Source organism: Chlorocebus sabaeus, chromosome X (genome assembly GCF_047675955.1).
Source record: "Chlorocebus sabaeus isolate Y175 chromosome X, mChlSab1.0.hap1, whole genome shotgun sequence".
Lineage (NCBI taxonomy): Eukaryota > Metazoa > Chordata > Mammalia > Primates > Cercopithecidae > Chlorocebus > Chlorocebus sabaeus.
The window spans coordinates 112,474,350-112,500,391 of record NC_132933.1 but is presented as its reverse complement, the minus strand read 5'-3'; the positions used below and the strand labels follow the sequence as shown (position 1 = coordinate 112,500,391).

The 26,042-nt window shown below is 43.7% G+C and overlaps 1 protein-coding gene across 2 annotated transcripts; it reads right to left on the bottom strand.

The window, feature by feature from the left end:
- Positions 1-14,180: 14,180 nt before the first annotated feature.
- LOC119623283 (inosine-5'-monophosphate dehydrogenase 1-like) lies at positions 14,181-15,730 on the bottom strand. Of its 2 annotated transcripts, XM_037995961.2 has the most exons (2): positions 15,491-15,730; positions 14,181-15,415 (listed from the first exon to the last, which is right to left on the bottom strand). In XM_037995961.2, the coding sequence occupies exons 1-2, from the start codon at positions 15,728-15,730 to the stop codon at positions 14,189-14,191; spliced, it is 1,467 nt and encodes a 488-aa protein (XP_037851889.1). In that variant the 3' UTR covers positions 14,181-14,188. The 2 variants fall into 2 exon arrangements, with proteins under 2 accessions (XP_037851889.1, XP_037851888.1); XM_037995960.2 differs by having other exon boundaries at positions 14,181-15,730.
- Positions 15,731-26,042: the final 10,312 nt, after the last annotated feature.

Below are 26,042 nucleotides of genomic sequence, written 5' to 3'. Positions count from 1 at the left end.
AGTACAATGTTCAATAGCAGTGGTGAAAGCAGGCATCCTTGCTTTGTTCCTGATCTTAGGGGAAGAGCTTTCAGTCTTTTACTGTTGAGTATGAGGTTAGCTATAGGTTTTTCATAAGGAATTCCTTTTTGTTCTTAGTTTGCTGGGTGTTTTTTTCATGAAAGAGTGTTGAGTTTTGTCAAATGCTTTTTTTTTTTTTTTTTTTTTTGCAACTACTGAGATGATCATGTGGGTTTTTTTCCCCTTTGTTCTTTTAATATGGTGTGTTCTATTGATCTATTTTCTTATGTAGAACCACCCTTGCATTTGTGGGATATATCCCACTTGGTCATGGTATATAATCATTTTTATGTTCCATTGAATTCAGTTTGCTAGTATTTTGCTGAGGATTTTTCTGTCTGTTCATAAAGGATATTGGTCAGTAGTATTTTTTTGTTTGTGTCTTTGGTATCAGGGTCATGCAGGCCTTATAGAATATGCTGGGAAGTAGTCCCTTCTCTTCCATTTTTGGGAGAATTTGAGGTAAGATTGCTGTTATTTGTTCTTTAAATATTTGGTAGAATTCACTAGTGAAGTCATCTGGTCCTAGACTTTTCTTTGCTGGGAGGTTTTTGATTACTGATTCAATCTCTTTACTTGTTAAAGATTTGTTGAGATTTTATATTTTTTTCTTGAGTCAATTGTGGTTGTTTGTGTGTTCCTGGGAATTTGTCCACTTCATCTAGATTATGTGATTTGTTGGCATACAGTTGTTCTTAGTATCCATAATCCTTTTAATTTCTATAAAGTTGTTTTTAAAATTTCTGATTTTACAAAAAATAAAAAAAATAGATGTTGGTGTGAATGCAATGAAAAGGGAACGCTTCTACACTGCTGTTGGGAATGTAAACTAGTACAACCACTATGGAAAACAGTGTGGAGATTCCTTAAGGAACTAAAAGTAGAACTACCATTTGATCCAGCAATCCCACTACTGGGTATCTACCCAGAGGAAAATAAGTCATTATATGAAAAAGATACTTGCTCACACATGTTTATAGCAGCACAATTCACAATTGCAAAACTGTGGAGCCAACCCAAATGTCCATCAATAATCAACAAGTGGATAAAGAAACTGTGAGATATATATGACATATGATATACACACACACACACACACACACACACACACACACACAAACACAATGGAATGCTACTCGGCCATAAAAAGGAATGAATTAATGGCATTTGCAGCAACCTTGATGGGACTAGAGAGTATTATTGTAAGTGAAGTAACTGAGGAATAGAAAACCAAACATTGTATGTTCTCACTCATAAGTGGGAGCTAAGCTATGAGGATTCAAAGGCATAAGAATGACACAATGGACTCTGGGGACTCAGGGGGAAAGGGTGGGAAGGAGGTGAGGGATAAAAGACTACAAAAAAATTGGGTTCAGTATATACTGCTGGGGAGATGGGTACACCAAAATCTCAAAAATCACCACTAAAGAACTTACTCATGTAACCAAACACCACCTGTTCCCCAGAAACCTATGGAAATAAAAAACTGAAAAAGAAAGGGATTATATACTCCGGCCAAATGGCATTCATCCCAGGAATGCAAAGGTGGTTTAACATCCTAAAATCAATTAACATAACATACTATATTAATAGAATAAAGTATCAAAACCATGAAAAAATTACTGATTTTAGTTATCTTTTTATTCTCTCTTTTTCTTAGTCATCTTAGCTAAAGGTTTCTAAATTTTGCTGATATCTTTAAAGAACCAGCTTTTGGTTTGTTGTTTCTTACTGTTGTTTTTCTATTCTCTACTTCCTTTCTCTATGTTACCACCAATTTTTCATTTGTGTGAACATTCCAAGATTTCCCATCCATGAACCAAGCTTGGCTTTTTCCCTCTTCCATCAGCTGGTCACAAAGAATACCCCATGAAGCCCTAAGTGTGAGCTGGAGCAGAGTCACAGATGGAACAGTGGTAGATATTGAGGGGTCTGCGTCACTTGCTTAGCCACTTGCTTGTGCTCTCTGGCTTTGTTTGTAACTGATCTATGTGTTCCACCTCCATCTTCTGAAGCACTGCTTTTTGGCCTTCCTAAACCTACGACTTGGTGGGTCTGACAGAACCCAGGTCATGATGGTTAGTTCTGGCTGTGTGATCACTTGATTCCCCTTGGTCAGGCACTTGTCTCTACCTGCCACCCACCTTCCTCTGAGAGTTGAGTGTCACCATGTGCCATCTGTCATTTTGGGATTCCATCATTCTCATTGCTATCAGTGAGCTCCGTTCTGTAACAGCATATCCTACCATCATTCCCAACCATCCTGATGGATGGCCATTGAGTTTCTCAATGATTCTGGTTCCCCTGTTACCCATGCATTGTTTATTGCTTTGATAAAGTGTGTCCTTGGGGTCCTCCTGTGAGGACTTTATATAATACAACCCCTATATTAGTTGCTTAGGCTGCTATACCAAAATACCACAGGCTGGGTGGCTTAAACAACAGACATTTGTTCTCTCACAGTTCTGGAGGCTGGAAGTACAAGATCAAGGTGTCATCAGGGTTGGTTTCTGGTGAGACCTCTCTTCCTGGCTTGCAGACAGCCACCTTCTTACTGTGTCTCATGTGGCCTCTTCTCTGTACTTGCATGGAGAGCAAGATCTCTCTGAAGTCTCTTCCTCTCTTTATAAGGATACCAGTCCTGCGGCATTCGAGTCCCACTCTTATGACTTATTTAACTTAATTACCTCCCTACGTGCCATATCTCCAAATACAGTAGCATTGGAGAGTAGGGCTACAACATATGAATTTTAGGAGGACACAATTCAATCCATAACAACCCCCTAGCATGCGTATTTTTCTGTGCTTTTTGATCTTCCTTCCACAGCCTACCATGGCAGTTCTCCCATTTCTACCTCACTCAGTGGTGCCCATTGGTTTCTCCAAGCTTCCAACAATGTGTGTAACACCATCTCCCAAGAGGCCTGCCAAGGTTTAAAATCTCATATCATAGATGAGTGGGCATCTATCAATAAACTCTCCCTTAGCCAACTTTATGGCTTACCTCCTGAATTAGTTTACTAGGGCTACCAGAACAAAATACCACAAACTGAGTGGCTTACAACAACAGAAATTTATTGTCTCATGATTCTAGAGGCAGGAAGTCTGAAGTCAAGATGTTGGCAGGGCCATGCTCCCTCTGAGACTCTGGGTAGAATCCTTCCTTGCCTCTATCTAGTTCCTTGCTGCCAATGCTTGGTGCTCCTTGGCTTACAGCTGCATTTAGCCTCTGCCCCGTCTTCACACGGCATTCCTCTGTACATCTTCACATCATCTTCCCTTTGTGTGTGTCTGTGTTCGAATTTTTTCTTTTTAAAGGTCACGAGTTGTTTTGATATAGGGCCCTTCTAGATGACCTCATCTTAACTTGGTTAAGTCTGCAAGAATCCTTTATCCAAATAAGGTCACATTCTGGGGTACTGGAGGTTTGGACTTCAAAATAACTCTTTCAGGAGACACAGTTTCACTCATAACCCCTCCCTTGATACAGAATCCTCAGAGTCCCATCCATACTCTCTGGGTTTCTGCCATTACATGTTGGTTTGCTCTTACAGTCTTTTGAAATATAGCCACTCTCCTCTCTTAGCAGGCCCGGCACTTTAGTGGCTGGTGTATGTTATGACTGAACCCTAGTTACTGACCTAGCAGCCAGGAGGAATGGTTGGGGTAGATCCCAGTAGGGGGTGGGGTACATGTTATCTTGCAGGGTAGAGGCCTCTGCACCGTCTTCAAACAAAAGGCTACCACTAGTCTTAAGTATAGTCACTCCAGCTCTCTTTTCGGTTACTGTTTGCAAGAAATATATTTTTTTCATTTGTTTACTTTCAGTCGATTTGCATTTTTGAATCTAAAGTAAATCTCTTGTAGACAGCATATAGTTGGGTCATGTATTTTATCCATTCTGCTAATCTCTGACTTTTAATTGGGAAATCACATCTATTTACACTTAACATGATTACTGGTAAGGAAGGACTCACTTCTGCTATTTTGTTATTCATTCCCTGTACGTCTTACTTTTTTTTGTTCCTCAATTCCTCCATTACTGCTTTCTTTCACATCAATTGGATATTTTCTAGTGTAACACTTAAGTTCTCTTGCCATTTCTTTTTACTATACATTTTTGGGTTACTTTCTTAGTGGTTGCCCTGGCGATTGCAATTAACATCTTACATTTACAACAACCCAGTTCAGATCAATGCCAACTTAATTTCTTTTCTTTTTCTTTTCTTCAGAAACAGGGTCTTACTCTTCACCCAGTGCAGTGAGGGTGCAGTGGCATAATCATAGCTCACTGCAGCCTCTAACTCCTGGGCTCAAGTGATCCTCCTGCTTCAGCCTCCCAAGTAGGTGGAACTACAGGCACATGCCACCATGTCTGGCTAATTTTAAAACTTTTTGTAGAAACTGAGTCTCACTATATTGCCTAGGTTAGTCCTGAACTCCTGGGCTCAAGTGATCCTCCTACCTCAGCCTCCCAAAGTGCTGAGACCATAGGCATGAGCCACTATGCCTGGCCTTAATTTCAATAGTATACAAAATTGCTCTTCTATATAGCTCTGTCCCCCTTCCCATGTTGTTATTGTCACAATTGTATGTTTATACATTATGTGCCCATTAACATAGATTTATAATTATTGTTTCTTTATTTTTTATTTTTATTTTTTTTGAGACGGAGTCTCGCTCTGTCGCCCAGGCTGGAGTGCAGTGGCGCAATCTCGGCTCACTGCAAGCTCCGCCTCCCGGGTTCACGCCATTCTCCTACCTCAGCCTCCCGAGTAGCTGGGACTACAGGCGCCCGCCACTGCGCCCGGCTAATTTTTTTCTATTTTTTAGTAGAGACGGGGTTTCACCATGGTCTCGATCTCCTGACCTTGTGATCCACCCGCCTCGGCCTCCCAAAGTGCTGGGATTACAGGCGTGAGCCACCGCGCCCGGCCATTTATAATTATTGTTTCTTATAGATGTCTTTTAAATAAGATAGGAAACAAGGAGCTACAAACCAAAAATACTTAAATACAAACTTTATTATTATTTACTTATTTTTTTAGACAGAGTCTCACTCTGTCACCCAGGCTGGAATGCAGTGGTGTAATCTTGGCTCACTGCAACCTCCGTCTTCTGGGTTCAAGCAATTCTCCTGCCTCAGCCTCCTGAATAACTAGGATTACAGGCACCTGCCATCACGCCCAGCTAATTTTTGTATTTGTAGTAGAGACAGGGTTTCACCGTGTAGACAAGGCTGGTCTTGAACTCCTGCCTTAGGTGATCCACCCACCTCGGCCTCCCAAAATGCTGGGATTAGAGGTGTGAGCTACTATGCCTGGCCAATACAGACTTCTATATTTGTCTATGTACTTACCTTTACTGGTGCTTTTTATTTCTTTATGTGGGTTTGAGTTACTGTCCAGTGTCCTTTCATTTCAGCCTGAAGGACTCCCTTTAGCATTTCTCATAGGGTAGCTGTGCTAGTGACAAACTCCCTCAGTTTTTGTTTCTCTGGGAATGTCTTAATTTCTCTTTCATTATAAAAATCAATTATTTAAATTAGTTCTTTTAAAGAAGAATTTCTTTTTCCTCTGTTCCATTTGCTTAGTGGCAGCTAAAAATTGTAGAGATTTCCTTGAATTTCTGTCTGTTTGTGTGTTGGGGCACACTTTCAACACTCAGCCAGGCAGTTTAAAACTCTGCCTTAGCCTTCACTTCCTGATGTATGGAGCCTGAAGGGCAACCAGAGGTGGGAACTTAGGGTCTTCTCAGATCTTTTCTGAGCCTGCACATAGTCCTGGGCATGCATGCGGCCTTTTGGATTCCCAGGAACATGCCAGAACTTTTCAAAGCTCTTATTCCCAAATCACCTCATTATTCAGATTTTTCTCCCAAGATTTTTGGTCTATTGCCTGTCCCAACTATTATCCATTGCCTCAGATAGCAGTGACTAACACAATTAACTGTAAATGTTTTTAGAGTAAGTTAAAATGCCACAAAGCTCATCATTCCTACTGAGGTTCAGTCCGTTTTTCTTAAGTAGTATCCTGGTTGCTGCAAGCTTTGGGTTAATTTCCAGAGTTCTGAAAAAGTTGATTCTGACCACTTTTGCCCATTTTTTCATTGCATTTATGGAGGGATGAACTTTTGGCATTTCTTATTCCACCATTTTTGCTAGGCACTAGCCTTAAACAAGGTGGAGTAGGCCACTTCTGCAGGCCCAGAGGGTTTGGGGTATATGGTGAGTTAAGATTTTTTTGATAGCATTGATCCAGATGTCCATGTTCCATATCTCAAGGCCCCACTCCTTCCCAATCAGGGCCCTGATCTTGGTACAGTGGACTCACTGGAGTTGAAAATTTCACTTTCTCTGGAGCACTGCTGCTCTTATAATTAACTCCTAGGCCTGACTCTCAGCTTTTTCTGTCCACTGTCTATAGTAGATAAGGGTCTCTTTTAATGCAACTGGCATGGGATACTGGTGGAAAGAAATTCACTGGCCTGGTGCAATGTCTCAGGCATTTAAGGGGTCCAGGGGAAATAGTAATTATAAAGACTATTGAATGTTTGAAATATATAATACTAAGACAGTACATTTCAAATGTCTAATCATAAAAAATGATAGCTAATTGAGGTGATGAATATGTTAATTTGCTTGATTTAATCAGGCTACATTGTATTCACATATCAACACATCACATTGTGCCCCATAAATGTAGATAATTATGATTTGTCAATCAAAAATAATATTGATAATAATTTTTAAAAAACACATTGAACAAAAGATATGGAATTAGAGGGATGTTTCTGGAAGCAACCAATGCATTGGAAAAACTAACGAAAATTGAAGGTGATATCACTAATTAAATGCTAAGAATAAAAGCCATACAGCCTCCTTAAAAATACTAATAAATGAAATAATATTGAAAACTACTAAATTGATCCAAATGATAGCATGACAAATAGCAAGCATTCATCAAGATGATTAGCTTAAAATTATTGTAATTATATTACATGTAAAGTAACTGGTTAGATATGTATACAAGGAATACACCAAAAGAAAGAAAGGAAGCTGATGTGGCTATATTTTCAGACAAAAATGAGCATTATGGACAAAAGCATTACTACAGATAAAGAAGATGTTATCACGATTTAAAAATGTTTTCTTCACCAAGAAGATATACCAGTTCTAAATGTGTATGCCTCTAATAAGAAGGCCCCAAAATAAAGCAAAAATTTAATTACAAAGGGAAAACCCAATCCTTGATCATGGTAGAGATTTTACTTATTTATTTGTTGGTTTATTTATTTATTTAACAGACAGGGTCTCACCCTGTCACTCAGGCTGGAGTGTAGTGGTGTGATAATAGCTCACTGTAACCTCGAATTCCTGGCATCAAACTATCCTCCCCTGTTAGCCTCCCAAAACGCTGAGATGATAGGTATGAACTGCCATACCTGTCAAGATTTTGACAAACCTTGCTCCGCAACTGATAGTACAAACAGACAAAGGTATCAGTAAGGATATAGAACATTTGTACAACTCAACTAACAAACATGACCTAATAGGCATAGAAAGAATAATGTAACCAACAAGTATAGAAAATAGCTTCTTTATCAATTCCTATAAGATAGTTACAAAAGATTAACTGTAGATTGGGTCATAAAGCAAGTTTCAACAAATTTCAAAAAATGGTGCATGTTCTCTACCTCAATGCCAATAAGTCAGAAATCAATGCTAAAAAGATAATGTAAAAGTCTCTTTGTGTTTGGATTTAAAAATAACCAACAATAATAACAATTTCAACTTTTATTTTAGATTCAGGGGGCACATGTGCAGGTTTGTTATGTGGGTATATTGCATGGGGCTGAGGTTTGGGGTACAGGTTCCCTCACTCAGGTAGTAAGCATAGTACCAAATAGGTAGTTTTTCAACCCACACCCACATCCCCATCTTCCCCCTAGTAGTCCACAGTGTCTATTGTTCCCATCTTATAAGTCAAAACATGCAGTATTTGATATTCTGTTCCTGTTATTATGACCTCCAGCTGCATCCATGTTGCTGCAAAGGACATTGATTTTATTCTTTTTTTGTGGCTGCATAGTATTCCATGGTGTATATGTACCATATTTTATTTATCCAATCCACCACTGATGGGCACCTAGGCCAATTCCATGTCTTCGCTATTGTGAATAGTGAAAATAAGACAATATTTTGAACTGAATGACAATGAAAATGCTATATACCAAAACTTGTGGAACACAGATAAAGCAGCATTCATTAAAAAATTGATACCCTTAAATGTATGTATTAGAAAAAGGAGAAAGTCTGAAAATTAATGAGCTAAGCATCCATATCAAGAAACTAGAAAAAGAACAGAAATTTTTTTTTTTTTTTTTTTTTTTTGAGACGCAGTCTCGCTCTGTCCCCCAAGCTGGGGTGCAGTGGCGTGATCTTGGCTCACTGCAAGCTCTGCCTCCCGGGTTCATGTCATTCTCCTGCCTCAGCCTCCTGAGTAGCTGGGACTACAGGCGACTGCCACCACGCCTGGCTGATCTTTTGTATTTTTAGTAGAGACGAGGTTTCACCGTGTTAGCCAGGATGGTCTTGATCTCCTGACCTCGTGATCAACCCACCTCAGCCTCCCAAAGTGCTGGGATTACAGGCATGAGCCACTGTGCCTGGCAAGAACAGCAAATTTAAACCAAAGGAAGTAGAAGGAATGAAATATCAAAGAGTAGAAATAACGAAATAAAAAACAAAGATCTAATAGAGAAGTTCAACAAAACCAAAAGTTGGTTTTCTAAAAAGACTGATGAAATTGATAAATCCATGTCAACGCTGATAGAGAAAAAAATGAGAGAAGGCAGTTATTAGTGTCAGGAATTTTAAAAAAGATATCACTATAGATCCTTCAGATATGACAAAGATACTAAAATAATATTTTGATCAGTTTTATTGCAATAAATTTTAAAAATTAGATGAGATGAGCAGATTTTTAGAAAAATAAAACATATCAAAAAGATGTGGCCAGGCATGGTGGCTCACATTTATAATCCCAGCACTTTGGGAGGCTGAGGTGGTCAGATTGCTTGAGCCCAGGAGTTCAAGACCAACCTAGGCAACATAGCGAGGCCCCATCTCCACAGAAATTTTTAAAAAGATGCAAGAAGAAATAGGAAATCTGAATAGTTCTAGAAATACTGAATAAACTGAATCTTTTAAAACTCCCCCGCATCTCTCCCACTGCGTCACCCATCACACCATAGAAACTCTAGTTCTAGATAATTTCCCCCAAGAATTCTACCAAACATTTAGAGGTAAAATAACACCAATATTATAAAACTCTTCCAGACAGTAAAAATGAGGGACCACTCCTGCACTCCTCTGGTAAAGCCCACATTACCTAGATAAGGAAACACAACAAGAGCATTATGAATAAGAAAAATTATGGGCCTATCTTTCTCAAGAACATAGATACAAACTATACTAACAAATTATTAGCAGACAGAACCCAACAATAGAACATGGGGGAAAATAAAAAGATAATATACTTTTACCATATAAGATTTTTTTCAGAAATGCAGTTATTTTGATAGTAGAAAATCAACCAACAGAATTTGCCACATTAACAGGAAAGGCAAGAAATATCATACGATCCTCTTTATAAATGCAGAAAAAATGTGTGTTTTTTTGGTGTATGTTTATTTTATTTTATTTTTTTGAGACGGAGTCTCACTCTGTCGCCCAGGCTGGAGTGCAGTGGCGTGATCTCAGCTCACTGCAACCTCCGCCTCCCAGGTTCAAGCAAGTCTTCTGCCTCAGCCTCCCAAGTAACTGGGACTACAGGCGTGTGCCACCATGCCCAGCTAATTTTTGTATTTTTAGTAGAGATGGGGTTTCACCATATTGGCCAGACTGGTCTCGAACTCCTGACCTTGTGATCCGCCTGCCTCCACCTCTCAAAGTGCTGAAATTACAGGCGTGAGCTACTGCGCCCGGCCAGAAGAAATGTTTTATAAAAGTAACATTCATTTATAGATAAAACTCTTGGCAAACTTCTCTATTCTGATGGAAGTTATCTGCAAAAAACTTACAGCAAAAATTATACTTAGTGGTGAAATATAGAAATGGTGAAATATAGAAAGCTTTTCTTTGAGATCGGGAGAAAGAGAAAGATCCCTACAATGGTGCCAGCTATTCCAGCAAAACAAGAAAAAGAAACAGAAATGAAAAGTATAAGAAGTAGACAAGACAAAGTAAAATGACTTATTTGTAGATAATGTTACTGGGTACATAGAATAACAAACAGAAACTGAAATTCAGTGCTATTTACCATGGCACCAAAAAATATCAAGTACTCAGGAATGACTTTTTTGAAAAAGAGCACAAGCCGTCCTGTGGAAAACTATTAAACATTACTGAGAAATTTTTTAAAATAAACAAAAAAAGAGAGAAATATACCATGTTCCAGAATTGGAAAGTTCAATACTATAGAGATATAAATACTTCCCAAATTGATCTTCAGATTCAGTGCAATCATAATCAAAATCTGAAAAGGTGTTTTTATTTGTCTGTGTTTGTGGAACTTGACAAATTAAAAGTTTATAGAAATTCCATACTGAAAGTTTGTGGAATTCAAAGGCCCAAGAACTATGACATGCTTGAAGATTGAGACTTGCTCTACTCTGTATTAAGACTTATAAGCTGACAGTATATACAACTGAAAATAATTGAAATAAAAATAAATCAGCATGACATTAATCAAAGACCAGAAACAAATCTTTGCATATATGGAAATTTGATTTACAACAAAGGTAACCTTGTAAGACAGTGGAGAAAGAATGATCTTTTCAATGAATGGTACAGGGATAAAGGGATATCTGTGTCTGCAAAAATGAAACTTGGGCCAGGCATGGTGGTTCATGCCTGTAATCCCAGCACTTTGGGAAGCTGAGGTGGGTGGACCACTTGAGGTCAGGAGTTCGAGATCAGCCTGGCCAACATGGTGAAACCCTGTCTCTACTAAAAATACAAAATTTAGCCTGGTGTGGTGGTGCGCACCTGTAATTCCAGCTACTCGGGAGGCTAAGGCAAGGGAATCGCTTGAATCCAGGAGGCGGACGTTGCAGTGAGCCAGATCACACCACTTCACTCCAGCCTGGGTGACAGAATGAGACTCCATCTCAAAAAAAAAAAAAAGAAAAAAAAAAGAAAAAGAAACTTGATTCCTACCTCACATAATACACAACAGTCAATTTCAGGCAGATTAGATACCATACTGTAAAAGTCTAAACAATAAAGCTTTAGAAGATAACATATGAAGATGTCTTCATGACACTGGGTTGGGGAAGACTTTTTAAAACAGTATACAAAAAGCACTAATCACAAAAGAAAACAGTTGATAAATGTGATCACATTAAAACTAAGGTTTTCTCTTCATTAAAAGACGCCATTACAAGAGTGAAAAGGCAAGCTACAGGGTGTGGGGGTGATATTTGCAACTCATATATCTGACAAGGAGCTTTTATTGAGGATATATAAAGAACTGGCCAGGCGTGGTGGTTCACGCCGGTAATCCCACTACTTTGGAAGGCCGAGGCAGGCGGATCACCAGAGGTCAGGAGTTGGAGACCAGCCTGGCCAACAGGGTGAAAGCCCATCTCTGTTAAAAATACAAAAATTAGCAGGGCGTTGTGATGCGTGCCTGTAATCCCAGCTACTCAGGAGGCTGAGGTGGGTGAATTGCTTGAACCTAGGAGGCAGAGGTTACAGTGAGCCAGTATCGCACCACTGCACTACAGCCTGGGCAACCAGAGTGAAACTCTGTCTCAAAACAAACAAGCAAACAAACAAAACTCCTACAAATCATTAAGCAAAAGACAGACACAGTAGAAAAGTGGGCAAGATATTTGAACAAGCATTTAGGAAAAGAGTGCAAATAAATGTACAAAAAGGTGCTCAATCTTATTAGTGAGAAAGGAAATGGAAGTGAAAACCACAAGGAGATACCCTTACACTCCCACTAGAATGGCTAAAGTTTAAGAGTGACAATACTAAGTCTTTGCAAGGAGATGGAACAACAGGAACTCTCACACTGTTAGTGGGAGTGTGAAATAGAACATTTTCAAAAATAATTGAGCATTATCCACCAAAGTGGAGGATATGCATAACGCTGAGAACCAAAAATTCCACTCCAAGATTTATACCCGTCAGAAATGCATGTACACGCATAAACTGCTCATAGCAGCAAATATTCATTAACAATAGAATGGATAAGTACATTTTAATATACAAATGCAACTGGGCGTGGTGGCTCATACCTGTAATCCCAGCACTTTGGCAGGCCAAGGCTGGCAGATCCCCTGAGGTCAGGAGTTCGAGACTAGCCTGGCCAACATGGTGAAACCCTGTCTGCTGAAAATACAAAATTAGCTGGCAAGGTGGTGGACACCTGTAATCCAACTACCTGGGAGGCTGAGGCACGAGAATCTCTGGAACCCGGGAGGCAGAGGTAGCAGTGAGCCGAGATTGTGCTACTGCACTCCAGCCTCGGCAATAGAGTGAGACTCTGTCTCAAAAGAAAAAAAAAATGCAATGGAACACTAGTGTACAACAACGCAAATGAACCACCTGTAGGAATCACATATCCAACAACATGGTTGAATCTCAGAAACATGATGATGAGCAAATGAAACCAGACACAAAAGAACACTTTCTATGTTATTTCATTTATCTAAAATTCAAAAACAGGCAAAACTGAACTAACATGTTTAGGGATGCCTACCTAGGCTGTAAAAGCATAGAGGATGCTAGGCAATTATTACCAAGAAGTTAGGTTAGTGTGGAGAAAGAGTGGGAATGGGTGGGATATAGGGGGATCCTTTGGTGGTGCTGGCAATGTTATGGGTTTTTTTTACTTTTTCAAATACGTTTTTAAAGAAAAAATAGAGATGGGGTCTCACTATGTTGGCCAGAGTAGTCTTAAAATTCTTCTGGTTCTTGATTAGAGTGGTCATTACATAAGCGTTTGCTTCATAACTCACTAAACTGTGTAATTATGTTTTACAATTTTATTTTTAACAGCTTTATTAAGGTATAATTCACCCATTTACACTGTACAAGTCTGTGGCATTTGGCATATTACATTATTATTTTTTTGAAATTGTAGTAAAACATATGTACCACAGAAAATTTGCCATTTTAACCATTTTCAGCATACAATTCAATTACATTAAGTACATTCACGATGTTGTGTAACTTTCACACTATCTTCTTCCAAAACACCATAAACCCAAACAGAAACTCGGTACCCATTAAGCATTAACTCCCCATTCTCCTCTCTCCCTAGCCTTTGGTAACTTCTATTCTGCTTTGTCTCTATGAATTTGCCTATTCTAGATTTTTTTTTTTTTTTGGAGGCGTTGAGACCTGCTTGATTTATTCCAATTATTTAATACCCACAATGTGGCAACTGTGATCCCAAAATGTGCAAAGTTAAAGTCTTAAACTGCAGCTGAGGAAAGGGCAGGAATGGCACACCTGGGGACGGTGGTGAGTCAGGAACGACGGGCAGGCGGCCATTACCAGGGCAGTGTACTCCTCAGGGCCAGGGACAGGGGAGCGGCCCTAGGAGCAGGACTCAACAGGAGCCCAGGGCCAGAGAACCGGGCAGAGACCTCCCGCTGGCCTAGGTCAGGAGCTCAGAAGTGCCACATGGCTGAGGGGGCAGCAGCCTGGCAAGGGCCAGAGGCAGGGCCAGGAGAGTGCCATTTCTTGGGGAGCTGGGGGGCAAGGAGGTGCCCTATAGGAGAAACCAGGAGGGACCGCCTGCCCCTGGGGTGGGGGCCAGGCTGGAGCAGGCTGCAGCAAGAAAGACCTGAGGCAGGAGCAGGGCCTGAGAGCCTGGCTGGCTGGGCTAGGCCTCCCAGGGCAGCCTGGCCCAGAGAGCAGTCCTGACTCTGTGGGGGATGCGCAGCGAGGGGCAGCAGTGCCCTCAGGGCCTCCCCTACTCTCTCCCTGGAAAGGAAATGGGGAACCCATAGTGCAAATCTGCGGACCACTCAGTTATGGCGGGAGGCTGCACCCGAAGGGGGACACCGGGGCACGCCCCTTCCACCATCTTGGCCTCCACCGCTGTCCTCAGTACAGCCGCTTCTCGTAAGAGTGCAGGCCATGGACGCCACCCTCCATCTGGGCCGATACGGTCCGCTTCTCAAACTTGAGCTCTCCTGAGTACATCATGGACCGAAGGACAGGCAGGCTGCGGGCCCCGATATCCTGGCAGCTGTGCTGGATGCCCGCTATGAGGTAGGGCACGAACTTCTGAATGAACCCTTTGTCTTGGATAGAGCCCGAGACACTCTGCGCGAACTTCACCTTATCCCCCTCGCTGAAGTATCGTTTCTGGCTACTGCTGCTCTTCTCCATAGCATCAAGCGAGCCCATGCCCTGGTACTTCTTGAGCGGCACCCCATCTGAGAAGTATTCGGCAGAAGCCTCCGTGGTGGCGGCCAGCAGGGAGCCCATCATCACTGTGGAGGCTCCAAGGGCCAGGGCCTTGACCACGTGCCCCAGGGTCTGGATGCCGCCATCGGCTATGATGGGGACACCAAAACGCCGGGCATACTCGGCCACCTTGTACACAGCACTGCCGTGGATCCGACCACAGGCCATCACTTCCGGAGTGATGCAGATGGAGCCGCAGCCCATGCCCACGTGCAGCCCATCCACACCAGCGTCAATCAGGTTCTTGGCCTGGGCTGCTGTCATCACGTTCCCCCCAATCACCTGGAGGTGGGGGTACTTCTGTTTGGTGTAATGCACCATGGCGATCTGATACACCAAGTTCCCTTGGGACGAGTCCAAGACTATGACATCGACGCCCGCCTGGGTGAGCAGGTCCAGGCGGAATTTGTCATCTTCACGGGTGCCCACAACTGCCCCGCACAGCAGCTGCTTGTGGGAATCCTTGGAGGCCAGAGGGTAGTCTCGGTTCTTTTTCAGGTCGGTGCGGGCGATGATGGCCACCAACTCATCATGATCATTAACAACAGGCAGCTTCCCTTTCTTGCTACGCTTCAGGATCTCATTTGCCTCTTCGAACGTCACGCCTGCTGGAGCCACCACTAGCTCGATCCTTGGCGTCATCACCTCACTGAGGAGGGTGGTATGGTCCTTTTCAGCAAGAAAGTCGATGTCTCGGGAGGTGACAATGCCCACTAGCTTGCTACCCATGGTGCCCGTCTCAGTGATGGGGATGCCAGAGAAGCCATGCCGCACCTTGGCCTCCAGCACATCACCCACAGTGTGCGAGGGGCTCAGCACCACCGGGTCTGTGATGAAGCCCTGTTCAAACTTCTTGACCTTCTGCACCTTGTTGGCCTGGAACTCTGGGGTGCAGTTGTGGTGAATGAAACCAATACCTCCCATCAGAGCCATGGCGATGGCCATGTCGACCTCTGTCACAGTGTCCGTGGGAAAGGAGATCAGCGGCGTCTTCAGCGTGATCTTACGGGTCAGGGCTGAGGTCAAGTCCACCTCACCAGCTAGGAAGTCTATGAATCCTGGGAGAATCAGGAAGTCGTCGTAGGTGAGGCCGTCGGCGCTGGCGAAGAGCTGCTGTGCGGTGAGTCCATCCTCGGGCACGTAGAGGGTGCCGCCGCTGATCAGGTAGTCCGCCATGCTGCTGCTACACCCTGCGACCTGAGTAAACACCCACGCCGCCGCCCGCCTCTGACGCAGTCGCCGCCGCCCGCCTCTGACGCAGTCGCTGCCGCTGCTGACGCCACGCCGCCGTCACGCTGCCGCTGCTGACGCCACGCCGCCGTCACGCTGCCGCTGCTGACGCCACGCCGCCGTCACGCTGCCGCTGCTGACGCCACGCCGCCGTCACGCTGCCGCTGCTGACGCCACGCCGCCGTCACGCTGCCGCTGCTGACGCCACGCCGCCGTCACGCTGCCGCTGCTGACGCCACGCCGCCGTCACGCTGCCGCTGCTGACGCCACGCCGCCGTCACGCTGCCGCTGCTGACGCCACGCCGCCGTCACGCTGCCGCTGCTGACGCCAGGCGGGCCAGGGGTCTATTCTAGATATTTCGTATAAGTGGAATCTTACAGCGTTTGTACTTTTGTGTCTGGCTTCTTTCACTTAGCATAGCATTTTTAAGATTCATCCATGTTGTAGCATGTGTCAGAATTTCGTTCCTTCGTGTAACTGAATACTATTCTGTGATAGGGATAGACAGTTGGCTCTGGTATTGTGGGTTTGGCATTCTCAGATTCAACCAACCTCGGACTGAAAATATTGAAGGACTGACTATAGGTAGTGGCCCATGTCTGTAGTCTCAGTTACTTGAGAGTGATGCAGGAGGATCCCTGGAGCTCAGGAGCTTGAGACCAGTCTGGGCAACATAGTGAGATCTCCCATTTCTAAAAAAAATAAAAAGAAAATATTACCCCCCTAAAAAAACCATAAAAATAATACAAATGAAAAGCAATATACTATAACAACTGTTTACACAGCATTTACATTGTATTAGGTATGATATAAGTAATCTAGAGATAATTTAAAGTATGTGTTACATGCAAGTACTACACCATTTAAGCGACTTGAGCATCCCAAGATTTTGGTATCTGTTGGGGTCCTGGAACCAACCCCCCCCCGGATACTGAGGAATGACTGTATTATGTTTTGTCTATCCGTTCATCTGCTGATAGACACTTGGGTTTTTTCCACCTTTTGGTGATTGTGAATAGTGCTGCTGTGAATATTGGCATACAATGTTGGCATACTCTCTTTGAATCCTGGCTTTTCATTCTTTTGGGCATATACCCAGGAGTGGGATTGCTGGGTCCTATGAGTATATTAATGTTTTTAGCATTTTTCTACAAGCTTTACATTTCACAATGAAAAAAAGAGAGAGGGAGGTGAGAAGAGGAAAAGGAGGCAACAGATACAGACAATTCTTCTTCTTTTTTTTTTTTTTTTTTTTTTAAAGAGACAGGGGGTCTCTCTCTGTTACCCAAGCTGGACCTGAATTCCTGGGCTCAAGCAATCCACCTGCCTCCCAAGTAGCTGGGACTACAGACGCATGCCACCCTCCTGGCCTCTTTTGAATATTTTGTTTCTATGGGAAACAGAGAAGTGGGCAGTGGCTGCAGGAGGAAGTGGGCTCAAGGGAAAGTTTTTTTTGTTGTTGAGACAGAGTCTCGCTCTGTCGCCCAGGCTGGAGTGCAGTTGCCTGATCTCCGCTCACTGCAAGCTCCGCCTCCCGGGTTCCCGCCATTCTCCTGCCTCAGCCTCCCAAGTAGCTGGGACTACAGGCGCCCGCCACTACGCCCGGCTAATTTGTTTTGTATTTTCAGTAGAGACGGGGTTTCACCGTGTTAGGCAGGATGTTCTCCATCTCCTGACCTCGTGATCCGCCCGCCTCGGCCTCCCAAAGTGCTGGGATTACAGGCGTGAGCCACCGCGCCCGGCCGAAAGTTTTTTAAGATAGGAGAAATCGATTGGGCGTGGTGGCTCACGCCTGTAATCCCAGCATTTTGGGAGACCGAGGCGGGCCGATCACGAGGTCAGGATACCGAGACCATCCTGGCGAACACGGTGAAACCCCGTCTCTACTGAAAATACAAAAAAATTAGCTGGGCGTGGTGGCGGGCGCCTGTAGTCCCAGCTTCTAGGGAGGCTGAGGCAGGAGAATGGCGTGAACCCAGGAGGCAGCGGAGCTTGCAGTGAGCAGAGATCACACCACTGCACTCCAGCCTGGACGACAGAGCGAGACTCCATCTCAAAAAAAAAAAAACAAAAACAAAAAAAAAAGGAGAAATCAGAAACTTTCTTATGCTAATGAGAATGATGTAGTGAAGAGGGAATATTTAACAGCGCAGGAAAGGAGAGAATTGTGGGAGCCGTCCTTGCGTGGATGAGAGGGGATGGTGTTGGCTTGAGCTAAGAGCAGGGGACAGTTCATCCCAAGTGGCAAGTGGGAAAGCATATTGGTGGGTAGATGTGGTGGCAGAGGCTGCCAAAGTCCTTTTCGAATGGCTTCAGTTTGCTGGGCAAGCCAGGAAGCAAAGCCATTGGTTGCAAGGGAGGAGGAGCTTTTGTAAGTGGCAGCGCATGGAGGAGGTTGTCACCTAGGAGAGTGGAAGGGGGAATGGGCTGGGGATATATAAGACGATGGCTGGGTGGCATTCAGGGTGCTAATGAAGGTCCTGGTCAGATTCATTTGCCCATGGATAGACCCGGCTCCCTCTTGGATTAATTCCTGCTTCCCTAGAAGCCCTTAACTGCATCAACAAAGGTCAATGGCAAGTCCTCAGTACTTTACCCTCTCCTAGCAGGAGTCAAGAGGGGGCTGCGAATCTGGGACAAAAATCACACCCCCTCCCCAAGCCTTCTACCTGACCGCTTTCATTAGGGATTGAGAGGGGCCATTAAGGGTTAAATATTTACTGGGCAACCACTAGAAGCCAGGTAATAGCACTAATACCTACTGTTTACTTACTATATGCATGGTGCTGAGTACTTTACATTTATTATCTAGTTTAACCCTTTTAATAACTTCATGAGCAAAATACTATTAATTGGCTCATTTTACAGATGAGAAAATGGAGGTTCAAAAGATTTAAACCTTGTTTATCAATTCCAAAATCTAAACCCTTAAGACCTGGTGGATGACCTGAAGATAAAATCCAGATCCAGTCCCAGACCTCGGGCATACAAACAAATTATTGAACTGCACTTTGCACATTTATTCTTTTGCTCTGGTCTCTCCAGTCCTCTTTCTACTTTTGATAAATGCAGACCTCACCCTCTCCCAGACCCCACCCTCTTCCTTTCCCTTTAGCTAAGCTAAGGTAACCAAAAGGCCAAGTTTGCCCAGGACTGATGGGTTTCCTTGGACTAGAGACTTTCGATGCTGAAGTTGAGACGGTACCAGACAAAAGACCATTTTGTCTCTAGCCGCAGCTTACCCATGAGCTGCTCCTCTCTCTCTCCCTCTTTCCCTTCTTCTTCAGTTTGTTTTTTTGCGAGACAGGTGACAGACTGGCTCTGTCACCCAGGCTGGAGTGCAGTGGCGCCATCTCGGTTTACTACAACCTCCACCTCCTGGGTTCAAGCAATTCTCCTTGCCTCTGCCTCCTGAGTAGCTGGGACTGCAGGCGCCCGCCACCACACCCTGGAAATGTTTGTATTTTTAGTAGAGATGGGTTTTTGCTATGTTGGCCAGGCTGGTCTCGAACTCCTGGCCTCAAGTGATCCACCCACCTTAGCCTCTCAAAGTCCTGGGATTACAGGCGTGAACCACCGCGCCCAGCCTTTCAGTGTTTTTGCTTCTCATTTCAGGCATGGCATTTGTTTTACCTCCACTGCCTCCTTGGGGGCCACAAATACTTCCTAGGCACCTTCTGGGAACCCAGTACCCTGGTTGGAGGAGACTAGAAGTTGCAGCAAGAGTTTGGAAAGGGCATTTCTTTTTTTAAAAAAAATTTGGGGCTGGCATGGTGGCTCACGCCTGTAATCTCAGCCTTTGGGAGGCAGAGGTGGGTGGATCGCCTGAGGTCAGCAGTTCGAGACCAGCCTGGCCAACATGGTGAAACCCCGTCTCTACTAAAAATGCAAAAATTAGCCAGGCGTGGTGGCGGGTGCTTGTAATCCCAGCTACTTGTGAGGCTGAGGTGGGAGAATTGCTTGGACCCGGGAGGCAGAGGCTGTAGTGAGCCGAGATTGTGCCACTGCATTCCAACCTGGGCGACAGAGCGAGACTCCATCTCAAAAAAAAAAAAAAAAAAAAAAAAAAAATTAACTCTTGTTTTAGATTCAAGGGGTACGTGTGCAGGTTTGTTACATGAGTACATTGCAGGATGCTGAGGTTTGGGGCACGATTGATCCTATCACTCAGGGCGGTGAGCATAGTACCCAATGGGTAGTTTTTCAGTCCTTTTCTTTCTCCCTCCCTTCTGCCTCTATTAGGCCCTGATGTCTATCGTTCTCTTCTTTATGTCCATGTGTACCCAATGCTTAGCTTCCGCTTATAAGTGAGAACATGTAGTATTTAGTTTTCTCTTTCTGCATTAATTCACTTAGGATAATGGACTCCAGATGCATCCAGGTTGCTGCAAAGGACATGATTTCGTTCTTTTTTATGGCTGCATAATATTCCATGGTGTATATGTACCACATTTTCTTTATCTAGTCCACTGTTGATGGGCACCTAGGTTGATTCCATGTCTTTACTATTATAGATAGTGCTGTGATGAATATACGAGTGTATGTGTCTTTTTGGTAGAATGATTTATTTTCCTTTGAATATATACCCAGTAATAGGATTTCTGGGTTGAATGGTAATTCTATTTTTAGGTCTTTGAGAAATTTCCAAACTGCTTTCCACAGTGGCCAAACTAATTTACATTTCCACCAACAGTGTATAAACATTCCCTTTTCTCCACAGCCTCACCAATATCTGTTATTTTTTGACTTTTTGACTTTTTATAATAGCCATTCTGACTGGTGTGAGATGGTACTAATTGTAGTTTTGATTTGCATTTCTCTGCTGCTTAGTGATGTGGAGCATTTTTTCGTATGGTTGTTGGCTACTTGTATGTCTTCTTTTGAGAAGTGTCTGCTTATGTTCTTTGCCCATTTTTTAAAAATGGGGTTTTGTTTTTGCTTGTTGAATTGTTTAAGTTCCTTATAAATTCTGGGTATTAGACCTGTCAGATGCATAGTTTGCAAATATTTTCTCCCATTTTGTAGCTTGTCTGTTTACTCTGTTGATAGTTTATTTTGCTGTGCAGAAGTTTTGTAGTTTAATTAGGTCTCACTTGTCAATTTTTGCTTTTGTTGCAATTGCTTTTGAGGACTTATACATTCTTTTCCAAGGCTGATGTCCAAAAGGGTATTGCCTAGATTTTCTTGTAGGATTTTTATAGCTTAAGGTTTTACATTTAAGTCTTTAATCCATCTTGAGTTAATTTTTGTATATGGTGATAGGTAGGGATTCAGTTTCAATCTTCTGCATATAGCTAGCCAGTAATCCTGGCACCATTTATTGAATAGGAATTCCTTTCTCCATTGCTTATTTTTGTTGACTTTGTCAAAGAAAGTGTGGTGTGTGGATTTATTTAGGTGTATGACTTTATTTAGGTGTGTGGCTTTATTTCTGGGTTCTCTATTCTGTTTCATTGGCTTATGTGTCTGTTTGTGTACCAGTACCATACTGTTTTGGTTACTGTAGCCTTGTAGTGTAGTTTGAAGTCGGGTAATGTGATGGAATGGGGCATTTCTTGAACAGGGCTTAGTACTTTGGGTGCTCATAGTTGACCTGAACATCACTCCCAAGTGGACACATTATTCACATAAACAGTGAGGATATTCTGGACTTGACTGACATCTGGGGAGAAAGAAAAGGACACTCCCTCAAGCAGGTTCCCCTTCAATTCCTTCCTTCCTTCCTTCCTTCCTTCCTTCCTTCCTTCCTTCCTTCCTTCCTTCCATACTTATTGAGGACCAATGATGCTCTAGATTCTTTTCTAGGCAGCAGTGAGTAAGCCAGATAGAATCCTTGCCATCATGGGACTTATGTTCCCTGGTCCTTCTGTCTCTTGAGGAAACATCTTGAGATAGGTGATCATGTCTTCCTTGTATTTCAATTCCCAGCACATTGCATGGGATCTGTTACATAGATGTTCAATAAATGTTGACAGAATGGCTGTCTGAATGAAGGCATGAACAGATAAAAAAGTAATGTTAATACCTTAAGTTCCATCCTGAAAGGTCCACTAACTTTGATAAAGACTTCCCATGTTGAAGGCAGGTATCACTGAGAGGAATAGTGGCCAACTGTGCTTAGTGCAAAATTGACAGCTGATGGAAGAGTTTGGGTCTTCGAGGGGCTGCAATGGAATGCCAAAGCAAAGGGGGTGTATTAGGCTGTTCTCACATTGCTATAAAGAAATACCTGAGACTGGGTAATTTATAAAGAAAAGAGGTGTAATTGTCTCATGGTTCTTCAGGCTGTACAGGAAGCATAGTGCCTTCTGCTTCTGGGGAGGCCTTAGAAAGCTTCCAATCATGGTGGAAGGCAAAGGGGGAGCGAGACGTCTCACAGAGCCAGAGCAGGAGAAAGTGGGTAGGGGAGATGCTCACATTTTTAAACAATCAGATCTCATGAGAACTCCCTCACTACCACAAGAACAGCACCAAAGGGGATGGTGCTAAACCATTCATGAGAAATCCACCCCCATGATCCAACCATCTCCCACCAGACCCCACCTCCAACATTGGGGGTTACAACTGAATTTGAGATTTGGGTGGGGATACAGATTCAAATTATATCAGGAGACTTTAGGGGAGCCAGGCCTGCATGTGGTCCTGAATAATTAGGAGACAACAGAAGGCATTGAGCAGCCGGGGAGAGAAACCCTGGAGAAATGTCAGGCACAAACAAAGCCACCCACAGCCACCATTGTTGCACTGCTTTCCTGGCCCTGGAGGAGGCAGGGCTGGGAGGAAGGTGCTGTCAGGGGAAAGAGTGCAGGATGTGCCTCAGAACAAATCCTGATCCCTACACGAAACAAACTGCACCTGGGAAAGAACGGGGGCTCTGGAGCTGACCTATTGGCTTCAAATCCAGCTCCATCATCAACTGTGCTACCTTGAGCAAGTCACTTAGCTCCTCTGTGTCCCACTTTCCCCATTCCTTAAATGAGGTAATGATGCTGATCTCAGAGGGTTGTTCTAACGATTATCTAGGCTAAGTGATATTAAAGGAAAAAAATACCTAATCTAAAAAGATTGATCATAGAAGTAGAGAGTATAATGGTGGTTATCAGAGGGTGGGGTGCTTAGCAGGGATGGGGAGAGGTTGGTCAGAGGATATATACTTAACAGTTAAGGGGAAGAAATGTCAAAAGATCTATTGTACAGTGAAGTGACTATAGTTAATGACGATGTACAGATGCTTCTCGTGCGCTTGTGACTTGTGATATTTTCATTGGGATGTAATGCCAGTGTAAGTTGAATAGTAAGTTGAAGAGTGTAATGACTATGTATCACTTTCACTCCATTGTAAAGTCAAAAAGTTGTAAATTGAACCATTGTAAGTCAGGACTGTCTGTACTGTTCTTGAAAAAATGTAAAGAGAGTGGATATTATGGGCTGTTACCAGAAAGTGATAACTGCAAGGTAATGCATTTGTTAATTGACTTGATTTAGCCATTCTGCAACGTATATATTCTTCAAGACATCATGTTGTACATGATGAAAACATGTTATCTGCCAATTAAAAACATATATAAAACAAATTCAGTGACACCTTGTTAAAGCACGCTAAGCCAGACTTTATTCAGGATCATCAAGATAGGTATAGGGACCACTACAATGGGATTTTGCAGTAGAGGAAAGAGATTGGGCTCATCTCCAAGTACAGCATGGACAAGTGAGAATATACAGTCAAGGAGCAGGGTGAAGTCAGTGGATGGGAAATTACTAAGAAGGGATATCGTGGTACCCATTCTGCCTAAACCAACCTGACAGCACTCTTGCTGAAGGCTGGCCAGGGTGATCAGACATCACTCTGGGATGGTGGAGGGTGAGGAACTGATCAGATATTGAGAGTAGGGGGTTCTTACTAATATGAGTTTTTACAAGAATGGGCACAGATGGACCTAGAAGAAGGTTGGGGAGCCTAACTAACATTTGGTCCAGGAAAGAATCCTTGTCAGTGGTTCTCAGTGTGGTCTTCAGACAATCAGCAGCATCACCTGCGAACTCATTAGAAATGCACATTCTCAGGCCCCACTCCCGACCTGCTGAATCAGAGAGCCGGGGCTTTAACAAGCACTCTAGGGGATTCTGATGTTTGCTGAAGTTTGAGAAACATTGTGCTATGTCAGCACAGTAACAAACCCCTTGTAAGTGAGAAATTCTTTTTCTCTGCTCTGATGACAGAATTAGGGGACTGGGTCCCAGGACTGCTCTCCAGGTGCACAGCAGAGTCATCTAGAGAGATTCAAAATCTCCGGAAGCCCAGGTCTCTTCCCAGACCAATTATTTCAGAATCCCGGGAGATGGGGAGGGATGCAGACATCAGTAGTTTTTCAAGGTTCCCAGGTGATTCCCCAGCCTCTTGCATTGGAGCTCCCTGGAGGGCTTGTTAAAGTAAAGAGTGCCAGGGCCCCACCTAGAGCAGCTGATTCCGCAGGTCTGGGGTGGGGCCCGAGAATGTGCATTTCTAACAAGCTCTCAGATGATGCTGAGCCTGGTCTGTGGACCACACTGTGAGAACCACTGCTGTAGGGGGATTTGATCAGAAAGGAGGTGTGTGGGAGTGAGGAGGTTGGGGAGAAACCACTGCTTCCTCCACCTACCCTTCTCTCTTCGTCTTGAATTAAGCATGGGATAACTGGGTGTGAATTTTGCTTGCACATTCATTGTTTTTATTACTCTCTGCCTGCACAGGAGGGATGAGATCATTTGACATTTGTGGAGAAGCTAAGCGGTGGCATGGACCTCCCTCAGAGAGAGCAGGGATTATCTTTCCCAGGAAAATAAATCAAGGGGAGCCACCTGGACTAGGATCCCTTGGGTGGCGTGTGGGACAACCTTGGGGCTCCCTCACCACCACCCTGGCCACCTTGCCAGTGTTTTCCTAGAAGATGCTTTCTTTTATGATTTTATTTTGCTTCCCCTGGATCCCAATCTCCCCTAGGGTGGAGGGGGAGAGGGAACCAGGAGATAAGGGATATTTTCTGTGGGGTTTTCCTTTATTTTTAAGTTTTTTGTTTTGTTTTGTTTTGTTTTTATACAGGTAGGGTCTAACTGTGTTGCCCAGGCTAGTCTTGAACTCTTGGCCTCAAATGAGGCCTCCCACCTCAGCTTCCCAAAGTGCTAGGATTACAGGCATGAGCCACCACATGCGGCCTTCTGTGAGGTTTTCAGTTGCTCTGAATTCATTCATTCATTCAACATTCATTTCATTCAACAAACATTCATGCCAGCTCTAGGGGCACAGAGAGTTTTGTCTGTTTTGTTTGCTGCTATATGCCTGGTGCCTGGCACATAGTAGGTGTTCAATAAATATTTACTTAGTGACAGAGGACCAGTTATGGGCTACTCCTTCCATTGGACAAAGAAGACTCAGCCCCTGCCATCAAGAGCCAGGGGAGAAAGACACTAAATCCTCAACTACAGCCCCTATGACAGGCCTGATCATGGCCAGAGGTCTAGGACCGTTTGTCAGCGGCCCCATCCCAGGCTTGTGGCAGGGGGGTGGGGAGGAGTGCCAGGAAAGAGCTCCCAGCGGGAGTGCGTTTCAGCCAAGGCTTGGAAGATGAGCACGAGGCAGTCGGGAAAGGACAGGAGAAAGATGCTCCAGGCTGAGCCTCAGACACTGCTGTGTGCAGTGCAATGGACTTGCTCGTGTTCTGGATGAAATCAAGCACTACCTAGGTAAATGAAGCTCCCGGTTGTCCTGCCTTCCTGATTGCATCCTCCTTCCCTACTTCAGAGGTAACCACTGGATGAAATCTGCTATTCCTAATTTCTATACATGTCTTCCCATTTTCATGACATAGCTGTGCATCCCTGTGTAAAATGTGGCGGCCAGGCGCGGTGGCTCATGCCTGTAATCCCAGCACTTTGGGAGGCTGAGGCAGGTGAATCATAAGGTCAGGAGATCGAGACCATCCTGGCTAACATGGTGAAAACCCATCTCCACTAAAAATACAAAAAATTAGCCTGGTGTGGTGGCGGGTGCCTGTAGTCCCAGCTGCTCGGGAGGCTGAGGCAGGAGAATGGCGTGACCCTGGGAGGCGGAGCTTGTAGTGAGCCGAGATCATACCACTGCACTCCAGCCTGGGCGACAGAGCGAGACTCCATCTCAAAAAAATAAAAATAAAAATTAAAATAAAAATAATTAAAATTTTAAAAGAGTAAAACATGGTGGTGTGCGTGTTCAGGCATCTTGATCTCACCGGATTTCTTCTG